Raw genomic sequence first — 19,093 nt, 5'->3', positions numbered from 1 at the left:
TTGGTTAGCTTCAAATCTATTGAAGTTCGTAGAATTTTGTTAGGTTACTCCACTTGAATCAGCAAATTTCATTTATTTTATCCTTGGGTGAAATCCATGGATTTTATTAATTAATATTTTCAAGCAAAAAAATGAAATCTCTGATTCGTGAATCTAAGATTTGAAACCCATTAATTCATATAACCAAAAAGGCGTACAAATTACCAAATTATCAAAAGATGAAACTTTAAAAAATATTAATTTCCCAGACCCAAAAAAGAAGAAGAAGCTTTTTACCCCGAAAAAGAAAAAGAAAAAAATCCAACGCATTTTGAATTAAGCAAACTCGACTCGGTTTGGAGTTAGCAGCTAGGATCCAGACCGCGTTTTGAACTGATTGAAGAAACATCCACATTTTTCCAACGGCGACTTGGAGCTCAAGTTGGAATTCAGACTGCTCAGTGAGTAGTGACTGACTGGTGGAAGCAGCCAGAGCTATAATGGAGGGCCAAGAAGAAGCCAAGCTCGAGCTTTTCCTTAAATGGTTACAGGTCTCATTCTCTGTTATTTCTTTTTATTTGTCTGCTACTTTTTCGTCGAGTTGACATTTGACATTCGAACTCTTGAACGCAGGCGAACAGAGTCGATTTACATGGTTGCCATATCAAATATTGTGGTCCCAATAAAGGCTTCGGAATTTTTTCATCTAACGATGCCGCCGACGGTAATCGTGGCTTTGATCATTCCACTGGCGAGTGTTTAAGAGTTACCCAGGAATTAATGCTTAATTTTATTTTTATCACAATTTCCAGGGATTCTGCTTGTGGTTCCACTGGATTTAGCAATAACTCCGATGAGAGTCCTTCAAGATCCATTATTGGGACCGAAATGCAGAGCGATGTTCGAAGAAGGAGAAATAGATGATCGGTTCTTGATGATTTTGTTGCTAACTGTGGAGCGTCTTCGTAAGAAGTCGTCATGGAAGCCGTACGTGCCATTTATTTGATTATCCATCTCATTCGGTTTCTTTTTCATTGTTACAAATTGTTATCTCTTGATTAGGTACCTCGATGTGCTCCCAACCACCTTTGGTAATCCGCTTTGGTTCACCGCTGATGAGTTACAGGAGCTGAAGGGTACAACGTTGTACCGAGCAACCGAATTGCAGGTCAAGGCCTTAACAGTTATTTCGGCTGCATTTGCTGCGGGCTTCATAAATCCTCTTACTTTTTGCCATTTGAGGAGTTAGTGTGCTCAAATCTAATCACAGTTGATTGTAAAACATACCTACTCTGCCAATCTAGTCGCAATACCTTTCGTATGCTATGTCTACCCTGTTCTCATTGTTGCTATGCACTTATGAATGTGAATTATGTAAGAGACTTCATCCCATGATTCTATCATTCTTGCAACATCTGATAAGAGACAGGTCTCCATTGCAGAAGAAAACTTTACAGACATTATATGACCACAAAGTGAAGAATTTGGTTAAGGAACTTTTAGTTCTTGATGGAGACACGGAAAGGTAGGAAAAGGTCATATTTTCATCTTATCTTGATTTGCTGAAATTACTTACAACTTGGTAGTTATATTCTTCTATTTGCCGAAATAATTTGAGTTTTGGCATTTTGTGTTCTCGGTCTTCAGTTATGTATGTGGTTTGCACTATTCTTGAAGTTGTTTTATTGTTGTTTGGCATTCTACCTGTACCTTCTTCATTATTGCCTGATTAAGGACAACTTTAAATTTATGGTATCCACCCTGGTGTTGAGCTGGCGGGGGCCACTCAGGTGTTTGATTTTCATACTACGCAAATTTGGTGTCTCGATGCCAGGATTACTCAGGTAGCTCTCGTTCATTCTTTTCTTCATCTTAGGCCATTTATTTGGCTGTCGTGGATGCTTTTTATGTGCAAATTATGTATTTCGTAGAAACTGTAGGTTGAACTACCATTGAGATCAGCAGACTTGGACAGTTGTCCTGATGCAGTTGCAAACCCTGTGTTGTAACCCTAATATTCATTTGTTATATTTCCTGTTGATAGAGTCAATTCTTATCCTGTGTTAAGCATCCAAGTTGGGTAACACCTCGTAACTGGACTAAGGAATTCTATTTGGAGTAGTTTTTTTCTTTTCTTTTTTTTCCCCTGCTTCTTGAGGTACTTCTGAAATGAAAATCAGATATGAGGTTAAAGTATGAGCAATAAGCCATTTTACATTATTCCAAAAATTTGAATTGATCCTGACAACAATTGAGTCGGATGGACCTGAATCTATGGGTATGAATGTGTGATGGATGAAACTACTTTTTTTTTTTAGTTATTTGTACCATTAGGATCTCTTTTATTTTCAGTCCAAATAGATTGAGAGATTTAAAATTTTTTTTTTTACTCCAAATGAAAATATTAAGATAAGATAATATTGAAAGGATTCTACTTTCACCACTGCTGGGGATGAATTTCTGAGCCGAACAATTAATGCATGTAAGAAGCACTAATATCAGGGGATATCCAATGTGGAACCTCATAGATTTTCCTTTTCTCTCCTCTTGCTTCACAACTCTCTCTCTTCTTCTTTTTATTTTCCCCAATGGAAGGGACAAAAAAAATCCTTATTTCTTTAGCTTGTCATGTCTTCAAATCCATGATTTTTCTGTTACATGGAGGAATTTTGAGGTGCAAACATTTAGTGTGAAGGCACTATTGTACAGATATTCTTTACTTAATTGTAGTATTTGACACTACAACAACAAAGCCTAGTTTGAAACTTACGTGCTTTTTGCGTGATTTTGTAATTTCTTATTGGATCCTTTTGTGTTGTAAGTATAATTTCCTTAGCATTAGGCATAATATATTCTTATCTGATCATGTTTAACTAGCTGAACTCTGTCAGGAAAAGACTAGGCTGAGTTGAGTTAATGCTGCTTGACTTTTCCTTTTGGACTTTCTTAAGCTCTTATTTTATTTTGTTTTCATTCTTATTCTTTTTTGTTTTAAAGTTTTCCTTTATTAGGGTATAGATACTGAATTTGTGGTATTCTTCGTGTTCATCTTACCAGTGAGGTGCAATTTGAAGACTTCCTTTGGTAAGTATCTTCTTCAAGAACTATTGGTATAAAAAGATTCCTTTTCTATTTTCTTCATTTTTGTTGGAAACAGCGACAGTGGATTGTTGAAGCACCAGTGGACTCCCTTCACAGAAAAAAGAAAAAGAAATAAGAGAGACTCTTATTAGTAGTAGCATAAGATAGCATGGTTATTAAAGCGGCAAAGCGATTTGGGTTCCGTCTTGGTGATTAGGCGACTAAGTGGCGCTTAGGCGGCAACAAAGCGACAAAAGCGGTTTAGTCAATATTTTTAATGTAACTACTTTTTAATACAAATACTTTTTATAATAAACTAAAGTACTAAATAAACATTCAACAATCACATTCATAAAAATAAAAATAAAAAAACATTCAAGAATCACAATTATGAAAAATTATCCAAAAAAATAATAAAAACATAACTTCATCTCATCAAGCATCATAAGATTCATAACAATAATTATGTAGTATGTACTATATCAGTAATCAATGTGAAAAATGAAAATCAAAGTAGTAATTTACATTCTTACTTACCTCTATGATAGTGTGACGCCAAATAAGTGTCTTGTGACTTTTGTGCATAGATCAGTAATCAGAATTGATGTATCCATTTTTCCCTTTTTTTAATCAAATAGTGCCGACATGATAAATTAATAGATCCCATTATTCCGATTTCCAAGTCATTGTTTATTTAATGATTCATTGATTATCAATGTTGAATATGGCTCATGCTTCACATTCTATTGCCAACAGACACTTTGGGCCTTGGAGTTCATTTGCAAATTGGCCATCGATTCGAAATGGCTCACATATTTAAATTTATATATGGCATTTTAGAATAAATTATGATTAAAAAATAAAAAATATGCACAAATTACAAAATGTAAAAAAGCTGTTGCTTTAGCATCTAGGCGGTAATATGGCGTAAAAGGCGGCAAAGTGGTAGTGCCTAAGCAAAAAAGTGGCAAGAAATCAGCCCGTTAGTTAAGCGGCAACAATTTAAGCGGTTCAAAAACTGCTTTGCCGCCTAGGTGTGCCTAGGCGGACGCTTTGATAACCATGTAAGATAGTAGGTGCGAAACTCTTGCAAAAGATATTAACTCAAAATCCGCTTTAAACACTTCATTCAAAGCACACAACTAGCAGTGTTCAAGCTTATCACCCCCGCTTCCCAATTTCCTCACCATCCCAAAAATTCATACAACCAAGCAAACCAACTATTGGATAGCTTATATTGTTCTTTGCTTATTAGGGACATGAACTCTATTTTTTTTTCCTTTCTACATCTTCTTTTCCCTGCTGTTTCAAATATTGCAAAGCTATTTGATATTGGTTAAAAATCAAATATTTTGTGTGCATTTTCTTAGGTTGGATTCCTTTAGTGATAAATCCCCATCCCCCTAATACTAAGAATGAAAGATGAACTTGTTCATGGCTGATGTTAATTTCACCCAAAAAAAATAATGTCCTTTCTGTGATTTGCATCATTAAATCAGTGTTACTGTGTCTTTACACATTTTCAACCAAGAGCATTGGTATGTTTTGAGTTTCTTCATGTCAAAATTGAAATATTGTTGATTCCATGCCCAATATGCTGTAGGTGCATTTTAGAGTACAGATTCATTTATGTATCTTGTGTTTTCAGATATAAGATTTTTTTGTTTTTCTGAATTTGTGTTTTTTTCTTCTGCTAAAAGATCATTTGTATTATGAGCAAAAAAATAAATACAACATCATGATAAAGCCACTCAATACAAGGAACCAAAGCTACTTGAACCTGCAACAGCAATTGCAACCAATACACCCACCCTCACTGGTTCTTCTCACAATATGATGTCAAGAAAGCTTTGACAACCCCCACCTGTGTAACTGATTAAATTACAATATTGGGAGCCTTAGAATTGGAATCTAGAACAGGCAGAAGCATCCCACTATAATTCTCCTAACATTGTTTTGACCACTGAGTATCTACCTCTGAGGATTCTAGCCTTGCTGCTAATCTAGCCAAGTGATCAGCAACCACATTGGTTTCCTTGTAATAGTGTGACCCTTCCATTTTTTTGCTGTCCAAGTAACTACTTAGTCATCTCCAACGTGGTAAGATCCACCCAGGAAGAGATCTATTTGAGGACGACAGCAGCCACCGAATCACTTTCTACCCACAACATCTGTATCCCCAAATGCCTAGACCACTCAAGTCCAATTATAAATGCTTCCACCTCTGCCTCAAAATTTGTTTGCACCCCTAAAATACATTTGGTAAGTTTTAATTACCATTGCTTTTGCATTCCGAAACACACTGGCAGCCCCTGCCTTTCTTGGGTTTCCCAAGGAACTATCATCACTATTTAATGTCGTCCAGCCTTGTCGTGGAGGAACCCAGAAAATTTCAGTTGGGCATGAAGAGCCAATAATTTTCAGATTTAAACCAAGAGCTTTTGCTTGTAGGAAAGCCCTTTGATTCAATTTCTGACCTCAATTTTATATTCATGTGGGCCTAGATCATATATTACTTGTGACACCAAATTCTGAGGATCAACACCCACCTTCATAACGGTATTTATTATGGACCATCCAAAGATAAAATAGCATGCAGGCATCTATTCAACCAAACCAAAAGTAACATGTCTTTGCTTGCCTTCTCCACCAGATCACAATCTCATGCAAGGTTGGTTTTATTATCCAAACAAAGCCAAATCTTCAAGCCAATTCCTCCCCTCAGAGATGGGATACTGGACATAGCAAACATAATGTATTAAGTCATCTGTTGCTTGTAAACATAGATCACACAGAAGCCATGGAGACACCTCGTTGCTTTACTTCCTCATCTACCAGGAGTTTTTCATGCACCATAATACCATATGCCAACAAAAGATCTGTTGTCTTGGCAAAGATTTGATCTCCATACTGTCGAAGCCCAACATATTGATGGTAACTGTCGTCTGCGTAATTCCATAGCCGATCTGATTGTAAAGCAGCCATTTACAATCCCAACCCAATGACTAACCTCCTTCTGGTTAGAATCTGGAATTGATACAGACTAAGTGAGCTCAAATATGTTGTATAACGACGTCAATTGCATCCCTGGAAGCATGTATTCTCTGTGTACAATGCAATCCACAACTTTCAGCTTTAAAGACCTGCACATGTCATGATCCAAGCCAAGATGACCTGCAATAGAGAAATGTCCCAGCCACTGATCAGGCCAGAAATTTACCTCCCTCCAATTCCCAATGGTCCATTGCTCCTTTTCCCGAACAAAGTTCCATACCTTCCTTAAACCAAGAAAAATGGAAGAGTTTTGTACCAATGGTTTTAACAATCCCACCGAATCCACCAATCTGCCTCTCAAGAACCTGGCAAACTTTGATTCTTTATGCTTTATCATCCATGCTAATCTACAAAAACATGTGAAGGCTTTGTGAATTTGTATATTTTTTGTGTTCACTGTGATATGTACGTCTATGTATCTTATTTATTTCCTCTGATGTGTGTATGTCGGACTCAGATTTGACCCTACTGTGTATGTCCTATTGCATTATGATAGGGCAAACTCTGTATTTTGGACTCGTGCTTTGAACATTCCTGTTCCACGTGCATATGTATTTCCCCAGATATCTGAAGAACAAGAAAATTGCTGTTCTAGTAAGGCTCAAGTTCAGGAGAATGCTGAAAAAAGTGAGATTAACATCTTATTCTCCATATCTCATCTATTCATTCTTAATTAGGATTTCTTGCTCCTGAAAAGTGTGAAACAGAATGGGCTGTAGATGAGCTACTATTTCTGTCATTGTTTAATTTTACACATAATTATTTCTCGTTTAACTGTTTCTACATAATTCCATTTTTAGGCTGTGGTGTTTGTGGGGTACAGAACAAAATTGCTGCAGATACATCCCCTTCAGCACAAGGAGAGACAGTTTGGGTTGAGGGCCTTGTTCCTGGAATTGATTTTTGTAACCATGGTATGGTTCTGACTTCTAATTGTGTATAAGTTGATAAATATTTCTGTTTCTTATTATCTGTGTTTGTATACACTTGCTGTTTGGGACCTCTTTTGTAGTAGTTTAAGTTTTCGTCATGTGTGTCTAGGGCAGTTAACTGTTTTAAGCTTTAACCTACATGGCTTAAAGTGTTCTTACAATGAAGAGGCATTTTTCAGCTAAATTTATCAAGCCTTTGATGCCGATTGGTGATTGTACTAACTCAAAGCTGTGACCAGGAACAAGATGATATGTGTCCAAATCTGGTGTTGATTCTGTAGGATATTTAGCATTTGCATCATTTGGGATAGGCTGGTAGCTAGTGCTCTATTAGACATCTAGGGAAGTTTCCAATTTGAGTTTTATTCAGTTTCTGCTTTGTTACACTACATTTTAGGAAGTAAATGTGAGTCTCTTTTGGGCATTCAAAAAATAGATATGCAACTCATTGATTGGAATTGCTGACAGAGATGAAAGAGCAAGTTGGCCGAGTGTGTGACTGCCTGGCTTGGCAGCTTGATGATCGTCTCCTCGCTTCTATCCTGTTCTTCCCCCCCCCTCTCGCCCTCCCTCTCCCTCCTCTTCTTCTATCTCTTCCCTGCCTGACGTAGATGCCATATATTAAAGAGGAGCTCACAAAACTAGGACTGGTTCACTTGTCCAATTGGTGAACCACCCATTGGACCTTGGTGCTGTCCAACTTTCGGTTGGGTTCAGCCTTTTGGCTGGGGTTTGCTGGGGCTCCCAAACCCAGATTGCAGGGTACTTTTGTCATTGTTGAAAAATCGTATAAGTTTTTTAGTGAGGGGCAATGGTGACTTTCAACATCACAACATAAATGCTGTTAAGTATATATTTTCTGGAGCCCATTGTGCTGAGAATATATCCAATTCAGCTGGCGCAAGGAATTTCTAAAACAAGGTCTGGAAGCAGCAGCTGGAATCCTAGAAGACTAACGAAGACTGAATACATTTTAGGAGTTCCTAAATATGTTATTTTCCTTAGTTTCTATTAACTTCCTAATTACTTGTAAGATCCTAAATTTCAGAACTAGTAATACTATTTTCTTTTGATCAAGCCTTTGCTCTGCGTAAGTGTAATTCTATTCCTAGGGTTGAGGAACTTTGCTTTGAGAGCTGAACCACCTTTTCCTCTTTTATTCTCTATTTGGTTCCCTACTGTTCTTCTCTTTGTTTGATCCATACTGGAACTGTTCTTGTGTTGCTAATGTTGATTGGACAAAGGCCTTCAACTGAGAGTACTCCATCATCAAGTTGCTGTGCCAAGACTGCTGCTGATTTCCTTGTTTGAACAGGTGTGAGACTAAAGAACTTTTTGTTTGCTTCTCCACCTCGCCAGTCCCATTGGGTTTTATGAGCCTACCATTCCGTATCACCCCTGCTCTGTTCAATCCATCTTCCATCCCTTCCAGCACTTGATTTCCTCCATAAACATTCACTTCCTAATTTTATTCCATCTTCAACTTAAACTTCAATTTTCAGAACTCACTGAAATTTGCAGCTTAGCTTCATCACCATGATCCCTCCTTTGACCGAAGTCTAAGTTCACTCTGTTGATAATGTTGGCCTATAGAGATCTTGTTGCTCATTTGTTGTTTTTGGTTATACTCAGAATCAAGCCACTGTGATCTTATGAAACTTGCAGCAGTGTTTCATCTACTCACAACTCTCACTTGATGCTGGCCTGACCATGTTTTGCTGCTTTGCTTTGTTTAGAACCTTAATATTCTTGTTCTGTTTTTGCATTTAATTTTGTTTTCTGCGTATTTATGGGGCTAAATTATGCATAATTTAGCTGTGCATTACTGCCCCTGTAAAATTTTCTTCTGTATAGATCCTGAAATCTAAAAGGACAAAAAATTAAACTTGCAGCAGTACTCATCATCTTTCGGTGACCCTACCTCTCAAGATCCACCATGAAACACTGGAAATGAAGAGCTTCAAACTGATCTTGAAAATTGGTTCTGTTATTTTCCCAGCATTAGTTGCTGATTTTGTATCTTTTCTTATCACAACGTGTTGGGCCTATTGACATCGGATTGAGAGAGAACCCCCAGTTGTGATGCAAAACTAAAAGTTGCAGAGCTAGGTTGAGGTGCAGGGAGATCACTTGTAAAATCTCCTATTCCTGCTGGTTGTAGTATCTGGCAGTTGGGGTGATTTTTCCGTCCCCATGTCACCATTATCTTCTTGTATTCATCCATTTCCAATGTTGCCTGCCCTTTCTTCTTTTATTCCTTTTCAGGCCTTGTCTATTGTTACCTATGATAATGCATCTTCAAGATTTGTTTTTATGCGTATCCCTCCACTTTCTATTTCCGGAGAGTCATTTAAGATTCCTTTTAGTTACAATTTGTCACTCTTTTATAATTTCCATTCATTTGCTGTTTTGCCTTATTTTATTTTATTTTATTGTTATTGACCCAATTAGAGCTGGCTGGGAGCATAGGCAAAACTGAATTGAGTTTTTGACCTTGGTTTTGCATCTCAGTTTTATCTGGTATGACCACACTAGGTTTTGCATTCATACATGGTTTTTCATGTTTTAGAGATTATATTCCTGCCATAATCTGTTTTTTCTTTTATTTTTTTAATATTCTCTGCTCCATGCTTTATTTATTTCCTTTTTTACTGTTACCAAGCTTTTTTGAAAAAAATCATTTAAAAGAACAAAAGATATTGAAGAGCTTGCTTCATTGGACCTGCCACCTGTCTGTCATGTGTAATGGTCTACAAGACTGTAGTTGCTGTTTATCCCAAGAAGAGGTAACTGCTGTTACTGCTGTCCACTCATTGGTTTATCTTCTCTCGTGTCTCTTAGATTTATTTTATAAACACAAGTTATCTTTTTAAAAGCTTGAAAATTTCAAGTTATGTTAATAAGTTTGAGGATAAATTTGAAAAGATAATCTTTTTTGGGTCGAAATGAAAAGATAATTAAGTACAGAGGAAATTTATTCTGTAGAATTATCTTATTTTCTTGATCTTTTGTTTCATAGAGCAGAGAACATTTTTCATGGCTGAAGATTTTCACGGAAATGTGTATATATTTTGTTACAGATTTGAAGGCTGCAGCAACATGGGAAGTTGACGGAACAGGATTGGTAACCGGAGTTCCTTCATCTATGTACCTTCTATCAGGTAAAACACTTTCAGGTACAAATTTATTCAAGTATCCTTAAAAAACAAGAAGCAGAAAAGGAAGCCAATAGGAACCCTTTTGCTTATAATTTCATTTTGAGCTGTACCAAACACCTCTCTTCTATACTTTTCTTATCCTTACACCCAAAAAGTTGTCACCCTTCTGGTACTATGCAAACACAGACAGCTTCCAGAATTTAATGTAACAAAAAAATAGTAAAAATATGTTGACATCTACTTCTACTTTTAAACAACTTCAGCATCTCTCAAATAGCTGTTACAAATCCCCAAAATAAGACCTGTAAATTAACCTAATTTTTTAATTGATAAATGCTATAAGAGATTTTATGATTATAAAGGATTATGCTCATTGGATATGTCTCTTCACTCTTCACTTTGCTCATGCTGTTTTCCATCTCCTCTGCTCCTTCCCTCCATTTCAAGTTGTTTTGAACGAACTGTCCCCCTCTCTCTCTTAATAGTGCAATAGTTTGTCCATTGATTTTTTGGGGGTGGACACAAGGGGGAAGGGGGAGGTTGAAGTGGAAATATAAGAGAGAAAGTGTGAAGTTGGGACTCAATCTAAAGTCTTGGCTAGCCCAACCCAATGACTGTAAAAGCTTTGCTAGCCAGAACCTCCACGTGCTCCTGAGTCCTGAGGTTATATCAGGTTCATCTTTCCTCGTTTGGTATCTATGCATTAGAAAAAAACATAAAATATTTCCTGAAATCCAAATTTAACTGCTTTGGTTTTGTTTGACTTACCATATACTAATAACTTCATTTGTTCATCCCTTGTGCATTAAAAAAGTTGATCAGATTCCCTATCAAGTAGAGAAGGAGATTTTAATTAGCTATGGCAACAAAGGAAATGAGGTATCTTCTGTTTTGCTTGAAGTTGTCCTCTCATGGGCCTGTGTTTCTGTTACTACAACCCTTTTGTCTTGAATGTGCTGATGTACTACAGTTGGCAATGTCGTACCTCGTACCTTCAGATGTAGGGAATTACCCTCCCTAGATGCTTACTACTTCAATAAATCATAAATATCACAGTTGCATTATATCTATTTCTATTCTTTCAGCTTTGGGTAGGCTAAGGTGATGGGTATTCCTGAACAACTACATTTTTCTACCACTCTTGATTACTTGATTTCACTTATGTGAGAATTTTATTGGATGGTAACTTGTCTGTGTGCTTCCCATTTTGTATTGTGGGCTCTTTCATTACCATCAATCAATATGCTAGTCGGGAAATAATGTTTTTGAATGAATTGTTTCTTTAACATTTCTTCTTTCAATAATTACAACATGACCAAAGCTTATTTTCATCCCTTCTTCATGATTACAACTGTGTCCCATTTATGGCAGGAGCTACTGTACCTCTATGGATTTGTCATTAATAATAACCCAGATGATTTTCTCATGGTAATGTCCTCCTCTCATTGTTTTCGTATCCACTCAGACAGTTGTTATCAATAATTGCCTGTATTTCCTACCCTGTGAAGATGAAATGGAGTTACCTCATTTTTCTGATATTCTCTGGACAACTTTGAAATATTCTTGTGCATGCCACTAATTTGAAAATACATTGCTGAATTATTGGCATATAATTGCATGAAATGCAGTGTTGAATATTGCAGGTTCATTATCCATCAGAGGCCTTTCAGAATGTTCCATTTACGGAAACCAAGGCACAGCTTCTTGAAGCACAGGTCATTTATTTCCCATCTTTATTTCTTATGTGATATAGACAATCATATAAACAACAGCGGCGAAGGGGGGGCGGGGGGGGGGGGAACTGATAGCTTAAAGAAAGAGCTGAGGATGCAGCCCCAGGACGTGCTGTTCACGCTACAGAGGGGACAGACCTAGATGATTTTTTATTTGGTGGGCCCCAAGTCTAGCTAGCAGGAATAGAAATATGAATTGAGAAAGCTAAACCCCCCCCCCCCCCCCCCCCCCAAGCTTGATCTCAGCCCCCCCCCCCCCCCCCCTAGTCTATTGTGAGCTGCTAGGAGTAGCTCTAATACATGATAAGTTGCAAGAAGCTGTATGGGGTGGCATGGACATGGGCAAAGAGCCTTTTAAATGCTCCAGTATGGAGGGGTGTTTTATTCCAATTGAAGGTATTAACAAAAGTCAGGGTAGGCCTAAAATGAGTCATGACTGTAGAAGTGGTGAGGAAAGATACACTGAGCTTAAGATTAGTGACAATTATGACTTCAAATAGAGATAATGGTGGAATGATATGCATTGCTTAGCTTGATAACAAGGGGTGATTGTGAATAGAGCTACTTGAAAAAAAAAGAGAGGATCATGTAACCATTTAGTTGGGAGAGTTGTAGTGAGGACTAGTATTCACTCTTCACAGTATAATATGTTGCTTTTCCTGGAAGTACCATTATAATCATTGTTTTCTGCATATAGATCTCAAATAAAGCTGCCTTTTTCATACACTGTTTGGTGTTTACAGAAGGCTGAAATGCGTTGTCTTCTACCTAGAAGATTGCTGGACCATGGATTTTTTTCTACACTTCCCTTGCAAGGTGAAGCCATTGATAAATGCCAAAGTCGCTTGGACTCCACATATAGTTGGAGTGGTCAGCGCAAGAAGCCCTCTTACTTGAATAAAGTAATTTTCCCTGAAGAATTTTTGACTGCCTTGCGGACCATAGCCATGCAAGAAGAGGAGATTCTTCGTGTGTCAGCATTGCTGGAAGAGGTACAATTTTCACTTAAACACTGTTATGTTTGGGCAATTCTCTTTAGGGGTTTTATTGGCTTTATATCAATGTGAGATTGAATCTGAATTATGTCAGCATGGCATTGTTTGAGATTTAACAACAAAAAGAAAATTGCTGAGCTATGGCCCATGTGCATCCTAGCCATCTGTTGTATTTGAAAAGCTTAAGGCTATAAGATATTCCTACAACAGTAGCTGGAGAGAGGGATGGGTTTGTTTCATCATTGTTTTTGTACCTCCTTGTTATCTTCAGTGAACAGCTTCCAACACCTATTTGAATGCATTTTCTTAAAATGTTATCCGTAAAAATCTCTAATAGGGATGTTGCCAGTTTTACTTAATTGTTTTGTGACTTTTGTCAAATATTCATGTGGACATCCTTTTTAGAGCTAATTAAACTTCCTTCATTCTCTCTTATTGATGGCAAGGTGAACAATGAACACTGTTTGAAAATTTTAAAGAGGAAAGAAAAGAAACAAAGTAACCTTAAGTTTGCAATGAAATAAATGGATGAAAATGACTCCAGGAAACTGATTATAATATCTGATTGTGAACATGTGAAAATCAAAACTGGGAGTTAAATAAATAATCATTTTATGGTCAAGCTGATCATGAATCAGTTCTCTTATATAGTTCTTAATCCTAATCATATTTGTGTCTCTTTATTTTTCTTACCCCAAAGCTTGGATGTGGAGAGGAGAGGCAGCCATCAGCGGGAGAAGTTCAAGCAGCAGTATGGGAGGCTTGTGGGGATTCTGGAGCTCTGCAGTTGCTTGTTGATCTCCTTCATATGAAGTAATTGTGCACTATCTAATCAACAATTCTTTCCTGGTAGTTTTATTGTATAAATTTTGTTTTAGCATTCCAGTTGGTTGCGTCTGTTCAACTTGTAATGATAGTTGAAAAAAATAAAAATTAAATGATCCATGAAATTGTAAAACCTAATGAAGGTTAGAAAAGGGGAAAATACCACAAAATCCAAGGAGAAGGAACTCCTTTTTGAGAATGCATTCTTTGTAGGCATTGATCCTTGGATTTTCAGTCCTTGTAGAGATGAATATGATAAATTTAAGCATTTCCTACACCCCTCTCTCTCTCTCTCTCTCTCTCTCTCTCTCTCTCAAGTTTGCAACATCAATGTTGAACTTTTTGTTGATACTCCTAGGAATATGTGAAGACAAGTACCATAAGGAAAGAAAAGATGTGTAATGAGGGACTCTGTAATTCTGGAAGCTTCAAGGGTTGGACCACTTGGGCTCCACAATTAAGGGAAGTCCAGGGATTGACCCCTGGCCAGCATACAGTGCGATTGGGTTTGGTTCTTGGGCTTGTTGTTTGGGTCTAGTTCTGATGCAGACCAAAACAGCATGCAGGTTATTCTCCAGGCTTGATATTGCATCAGATAATGTGAATAGTTTTCTGTATTAATAAAAAGATGATGCATTTAAAAAATTTGCTTGTACTCCCTATCGATGTTATCTTTTTCAATTCCGTCTTCAACAAAATGTTTGTCTCATTTATTGGATGATTATTTAAAAAGGAACTTGGGTAAGGGTACGACACTATCATTGCCCTCAGCAAAAATTGTTGGGTAAGGCTGCATGGGAAAGTCCCCCCAACACCGCTTGCGTGGAGCCTTTGGCGCTGGTTCACCTTTTTTTTCCCTTCTTCCCATTAACAGAGTAAAATATGTTTAACTTTTTCTTATTTAGACTTTGGAGTTAGTTATCCTAGGACACTCACATTTGTGCGTGTATACATATGTTGCTTTGCTTTCGTGATTTCTTTAATTTCTTTTCTGAAAATTCTGATTGAAGTTTCTTAGCTTTATCAATGTTAAGAAGTTGTTCATTTACCTAGGATGATGGAGCTCGAAGAAGGTTCTGGAACAGAAAACTGTGACACTGAACTGCTTGAAAAGGCTAACATCATGGAGACGCAAGAAGAGTATGAAAGGTATGTATCTTTGACAAAAAGACTTCATATCTTTTTGAATTGAATTTCATAAAATGAAATCGTTTTAATTATAGCATTTATTTTTGGCAAGGTTGCTTGACATTAAACAATCCATCTATATGATAGTAGTTCTTAAAGGTGGCAATTATATTTTTGACCAAGAGACTATCACCTGTTATCAAATATTTAATATCATGGAGACAATCAAATTGGAAATATTGTTGATCCTGTATAACATTTTTCTTTTTGGGGAAGAAAATTCCTATTAAAAGCAGAGGCTTTAAACTTGTTAACTATTTTGTCTTCCATTGAGAATGAATTTATATCCATCATTTATAAGCTTGACTCTACAGTTAACGAGATTTTAACATTTCCATTCTGTAGAGTGATACACTGCTATTAGTTTGATACAACTGTAGGCATTTGCATTTCAGTCTCTGCTCCACGTCACCTCATAACTTTTTTTTTTTGTTTTCTAGCAAACTGCCTTTGTCCTATGGCTGTTGGATGATATTTATTTGTTCTGGAGGTAGGTTGCAATTGGTTGGGTTGGTGAATCACCATATTACTTTGACCTAATGTTGGAGAAATGCATACTGTGTCTGAACTAGTCCAACTAGTTGGGCCTTGTGTTAGGAATCTCCTCATAAGGAGAGGTAGGTGTTGACAAACCAAAATGAGCATGAGGTAGGTAGCCTCATTTTGGTTTGTCTGTTGACTCATAAAATGGGCTGGTGTTGACAGCCTCTTGTTTGACAAACCAAAGTGAAATAAATGCAATGGACGTTAGGTGCCAAATGAGGTGTTGATAGCCTCATTTATTTGACAAAAGCCAAGAATAATAAATGAGATGAAGACAATTGAGGAGAGAGAGTAAGAGGACAAATCACTCACTATTCCTCTCACATGCACCGAAATTGTTGAATTAATAAGGAGAGAAGTTTTCTCTCTCCCTCTACTACCCCCCTCCCCATCTATAAATAGAGGGAGTGGGTTTGCTTGAAATCCCAAGGCACCCAGATGAGGTGTCTTCAAGGTTAAGCGAAGCACCTGGAAGGGGTGTCTTCAGGTTGATTTGGTGCACCTGAAAGAGAGTAAGGTGTCTCCAAGGTTTGCTCAAAGGGAAGCACCTTCATAAAGTGGCTTCAAAGGAAGCACCCAAGGATATGTGTCTTCAAGGGGAAGCACCCAAGTGGAGGTGGCTTCAAGGGAAGCACCTGAAAGAGAGTAAGGTGACTTCAAGGTTTGTTTGTAAGCGAAGGACCTGAAGGACATGGCACATCTGAAGTGTATCCAGAGAGCCAAGTAAGGTGTCTTCAGGGTTGGAATAGTGAGTGTGAGTTGGTTGGAGTTTTGGGTTTGTAATCTCTTCAAGGGTTGAGAGAGTGAGCAAAGAGAGGGTATACAGGGGGTATTCAATTTAGGACATGGGGTTGGTTTTGGTTATAAATCCAAGCATTGTACAAGTCTTGTAATTCCACTCACATAGTGAAGAAGTCCATTTAGCCCGTGGATGTAGGCAACGCCGAACCACACATATTTTGTGTCTGTGTTCTTTGTGGTGAATTGCTGTTGTACTATTCACTTGGGTGCCACACAGGTACTATTCACAGGCACTATTCACACAAGTTAGTATTTACTAATACTTCTTTGTACGTTTCTCCATTGGTCTTATACACAAGTGGGAAAGGTGAACCGTGTGATGGTATTTGGTTTTTCCCCAACACCTTGTGCCTGGGCTGGACCTGACATTCAGGTCCAGAAGGCCTATCTGGAGTACAGGCTGGTTTGTGCTGGGCCCGGGCTTGTTAAATGATTTCAGTTGCTAATCAGTGAACTATTTTGCTTGGTTTTTGTATTCTTATAGAGAGCTTTTGCATCCAAACAGTGCTAAAAAAACAATGTGTCTTACCTTGGTTTGATGTCTCCTGGTAGCGTAGCCACTGGCCAGTGTGGCTACTGTGCCTAGATACAGATTTGCCCGTGAATGCTTGCGTGTGTTTCCATTGGATGGCACATGTGTACAGATGCTGGTGGCACAGGCAGCAACATCTTTTCCGCTTTATTTAAATTTAGGCATAGTAAGTAGTCTTTACACAAGCATGTAACGTAAGTGATAGAATGAGTGTTTCTGTTTGACATTGGAAAGTTTCTCTGAGCTGCCAGTGGAATGCTTCTGATGCCTGCATCATATTGACTGTTGGATGGGAAAGAAGAGATCCTACCTGTCCACTGCCTCTCACTGTTGCCATCATCACTGCTGCACCTTCCAATTTTCTCTCCTACCTACAGCTGCAAGCCACCCAGGCACTGGCCCTTGCGTTGAGTTCAGTGAACCCCAAAACTTCAAGGAATGTGAAAACTGAAGAACAGTAAATGATTATTTTCAGAATAAATAGAAGTGTGCAGTGAGCCTGCCAAGAGAACACTGAAAGACTCGATAAAATAAGCTCGGGACACTAATTTAAGCCTGAATTACCATGACTCCTCTAAGGTGGAAATGGAAATAAAAAAAATTGCTTTTGTTTCATTACAGTTGAGAAATCCAGTGACACTGACTCATTCAGCAGCAAATGGATTCACTCAAGGTCAATAGTAGTTTAAAATTTAACAGAGAAACAAAATTGATAGGTGGCTGATAAAGCTTCTAAATGCACTGAATCCTATCCTAACCTTGGATTCCAATGCCTCTATTTTTTGGAACCATTGGCTTTGGCAACCTACACTTCCACCTTCTCAGCTCTTGTTTTCTTAATACATAGTACTGTCTATACTCCGGATTCTCTTAAATTGAAATGAAAATGAATCACCACTTTTCAGTGAGTAGGAGACAGCAGGGAGATGCAAGGGCTTGTTCTCCAGTTGATTGCAGTGGAGGCAAGGGTGCTTCAGTGGGTTTCAGTGATGGAGATGAATGCATTCGCAAGAAATCAAATGGGAAGGATCTTTTCTTTTTCCACCCAACAGTCACTGTGGTGCTAGTTTGTGGAGGTGTGGGAGATTCTGGTGCACCCTCACAATTTAGAGAATTTTTCACCTTGTCATATTCTGATCATCATTAATGAGATATAAGTGTATATGCTTATATAACTGTCTTCATACTACGTATCCATTTTTTACACCTCAATGTTCTATTGGGCTACACTCCTAATTCAACAGGCTTCTCTCAGGCATGGGCCATGTTAGGTGTTCGCCCACCCATTGCCACCTCTACCTGGGAGTATCCTTGGATTCAGAAAGGAATTTTATTTATTTATTTATTTTTTGGAATGGATGGGTTCGTGTTAAAAAGATTTATAAAGTAAGGTGATTGTGTGTTCAAACACGTGAGATTGCTATATCCTACTCATAGATTGCTATTAGCTGCTTTGATACTGGAAGGAACAGGTGCATCATAATTTTCTGTATTTAATAAAGAAGCTGCATGAGACTTTCATAAAATATTGATATGGTTTATCTACTGATCTTTTGATGTACGTACTTACTGCATTCGGGTCATTGTTGCAGAGAGGCAGATCGCAGAGATGGAGGACAGTTGATGAGCAGGAACAAGTGGTCCAGTATAGTCTATCGACGAGGGCAGAAACAACTCACTCGCCTGTTCCTGAGGGAAGCGGAGAATGCACTTCAGTTATGCTTAAGTGAGGAGAGCTAGTCTTGATATATGTATTAGATATTTCTGTTTTGAAAATCATACCTGTGTGAATAATTTAGTTGAGTCAGCCATCTTCTGCATGGAACAAATTTTGTAGGATAAAAGTTGTAAGAATAGCCACGTCTTCTTGTCTGAAAGCAACAAATGTACGATGCCTTTTATAGGTGAGATGAACTTCCATTTACTACATTTACCAAATTCAGCAAAAACCTATGACTCATAAGAGTTCAAGAGTTCAAATCTCTTGTGGGCACTTCTCTCTCTCTCTCTCTCCTGCACCCGTTATTCTTCCCCGCAACCACCCTTTACCCCTCGTTAAATGCTAAATATTGGAGTCTTGTCTACATGGTGAAGAGGGTATCTGTTAATCGAGGAGTTGATTTGGTTGGGCAAAAGGTGTCCATGGATTGATACTTGATAGTAGTCAATAGACTTAAAGCTTAATTACCGATTGTTCTCAGCCAAGAGGATAAAAAGGGTTTGAGCCATGGACAGTCATGTAATTATTACCAAAAATTCTATTCGTTTTTAT

The 19,093-nt window shown here is 37.9% G+C and overlaps 1 protein-coding gene across 3 annotated transcripts; it reads left to right on the top strand.

Moving 5' to 3' along the window:
* Positions 1-155: 155 nt before the first annotated feature.
* LOC149013630 (SET domain-containing protein) lies at positions 156-19,019 on the top strand. Of its 3 annotated transcripts, none has more exons than XM_089157908.1 (16): positions 156-530; positions 613-703; positions 792-966; positions 1,042-1,147; positions 1,422-1,504; positions 3,037-3,063; positions 6,611-6,741; positions 6,915-7,028; positions 10,127-10,207; positions 11,019-11,083; positions 11,576-11,632; positions 11,848-11,919; positions 12,681-12,929; positions 13,633-13,745; positions 14,811-14,906; positions 17,727-18,379. In XM_089157908.1, exons 1-16 carry the CDS (start codon positions 480-482, stop codon positions 17,731-17,733), a joined length of 1,518 nt encoding a protein of 505 aa, XP_089014034.1. In that variant the 5' UTR covers positions 156-479; the 3' UTR covers positions 17,734-18,379. The 3 variants fall into 3 exon arrangements, with proteins under 3 accessions (XP_089014034.1, XP_089014033.1, XP_089014035.1); XM_089157907.1 differs by lacking the exon at positions 17,727-18,379 and adding an exon at positions 18,414-19,019 and having other exon boundaries at positions 165-530; XM_089157909.1 differs by lacking the exons at positions 156-530; positions 613-703; positions 792-966; positions 1,042-1,147; positions 17,727-18,379 and adding an exon at positions 18,414-19,019 and having other exon boundaries at positions 1,504-1,823.
* Positions 19,020-19,093: the final 74 nt, after the last annotated feature.

The sequence above is a fragment of the Hakea prostrata genome, chromosome 6 (assembly GCF_041222555.1).
Source record: "Hakea prostrata isolate BN-2017 chromosome 6, UWA_Hpros_2, whole genome shotgun sequence".
Taxonomy (NCBI): Eukaryota; Viridiplantae; Streptophyta; class Magnoliopsida; order Proteales; family Proteaceae; genus Hakea; species Hakea prostrata.
Note: the sequence above shows the minus strand (reverse complement) of the source record. Positions and strands in the feature narration are given on the sequence as shown.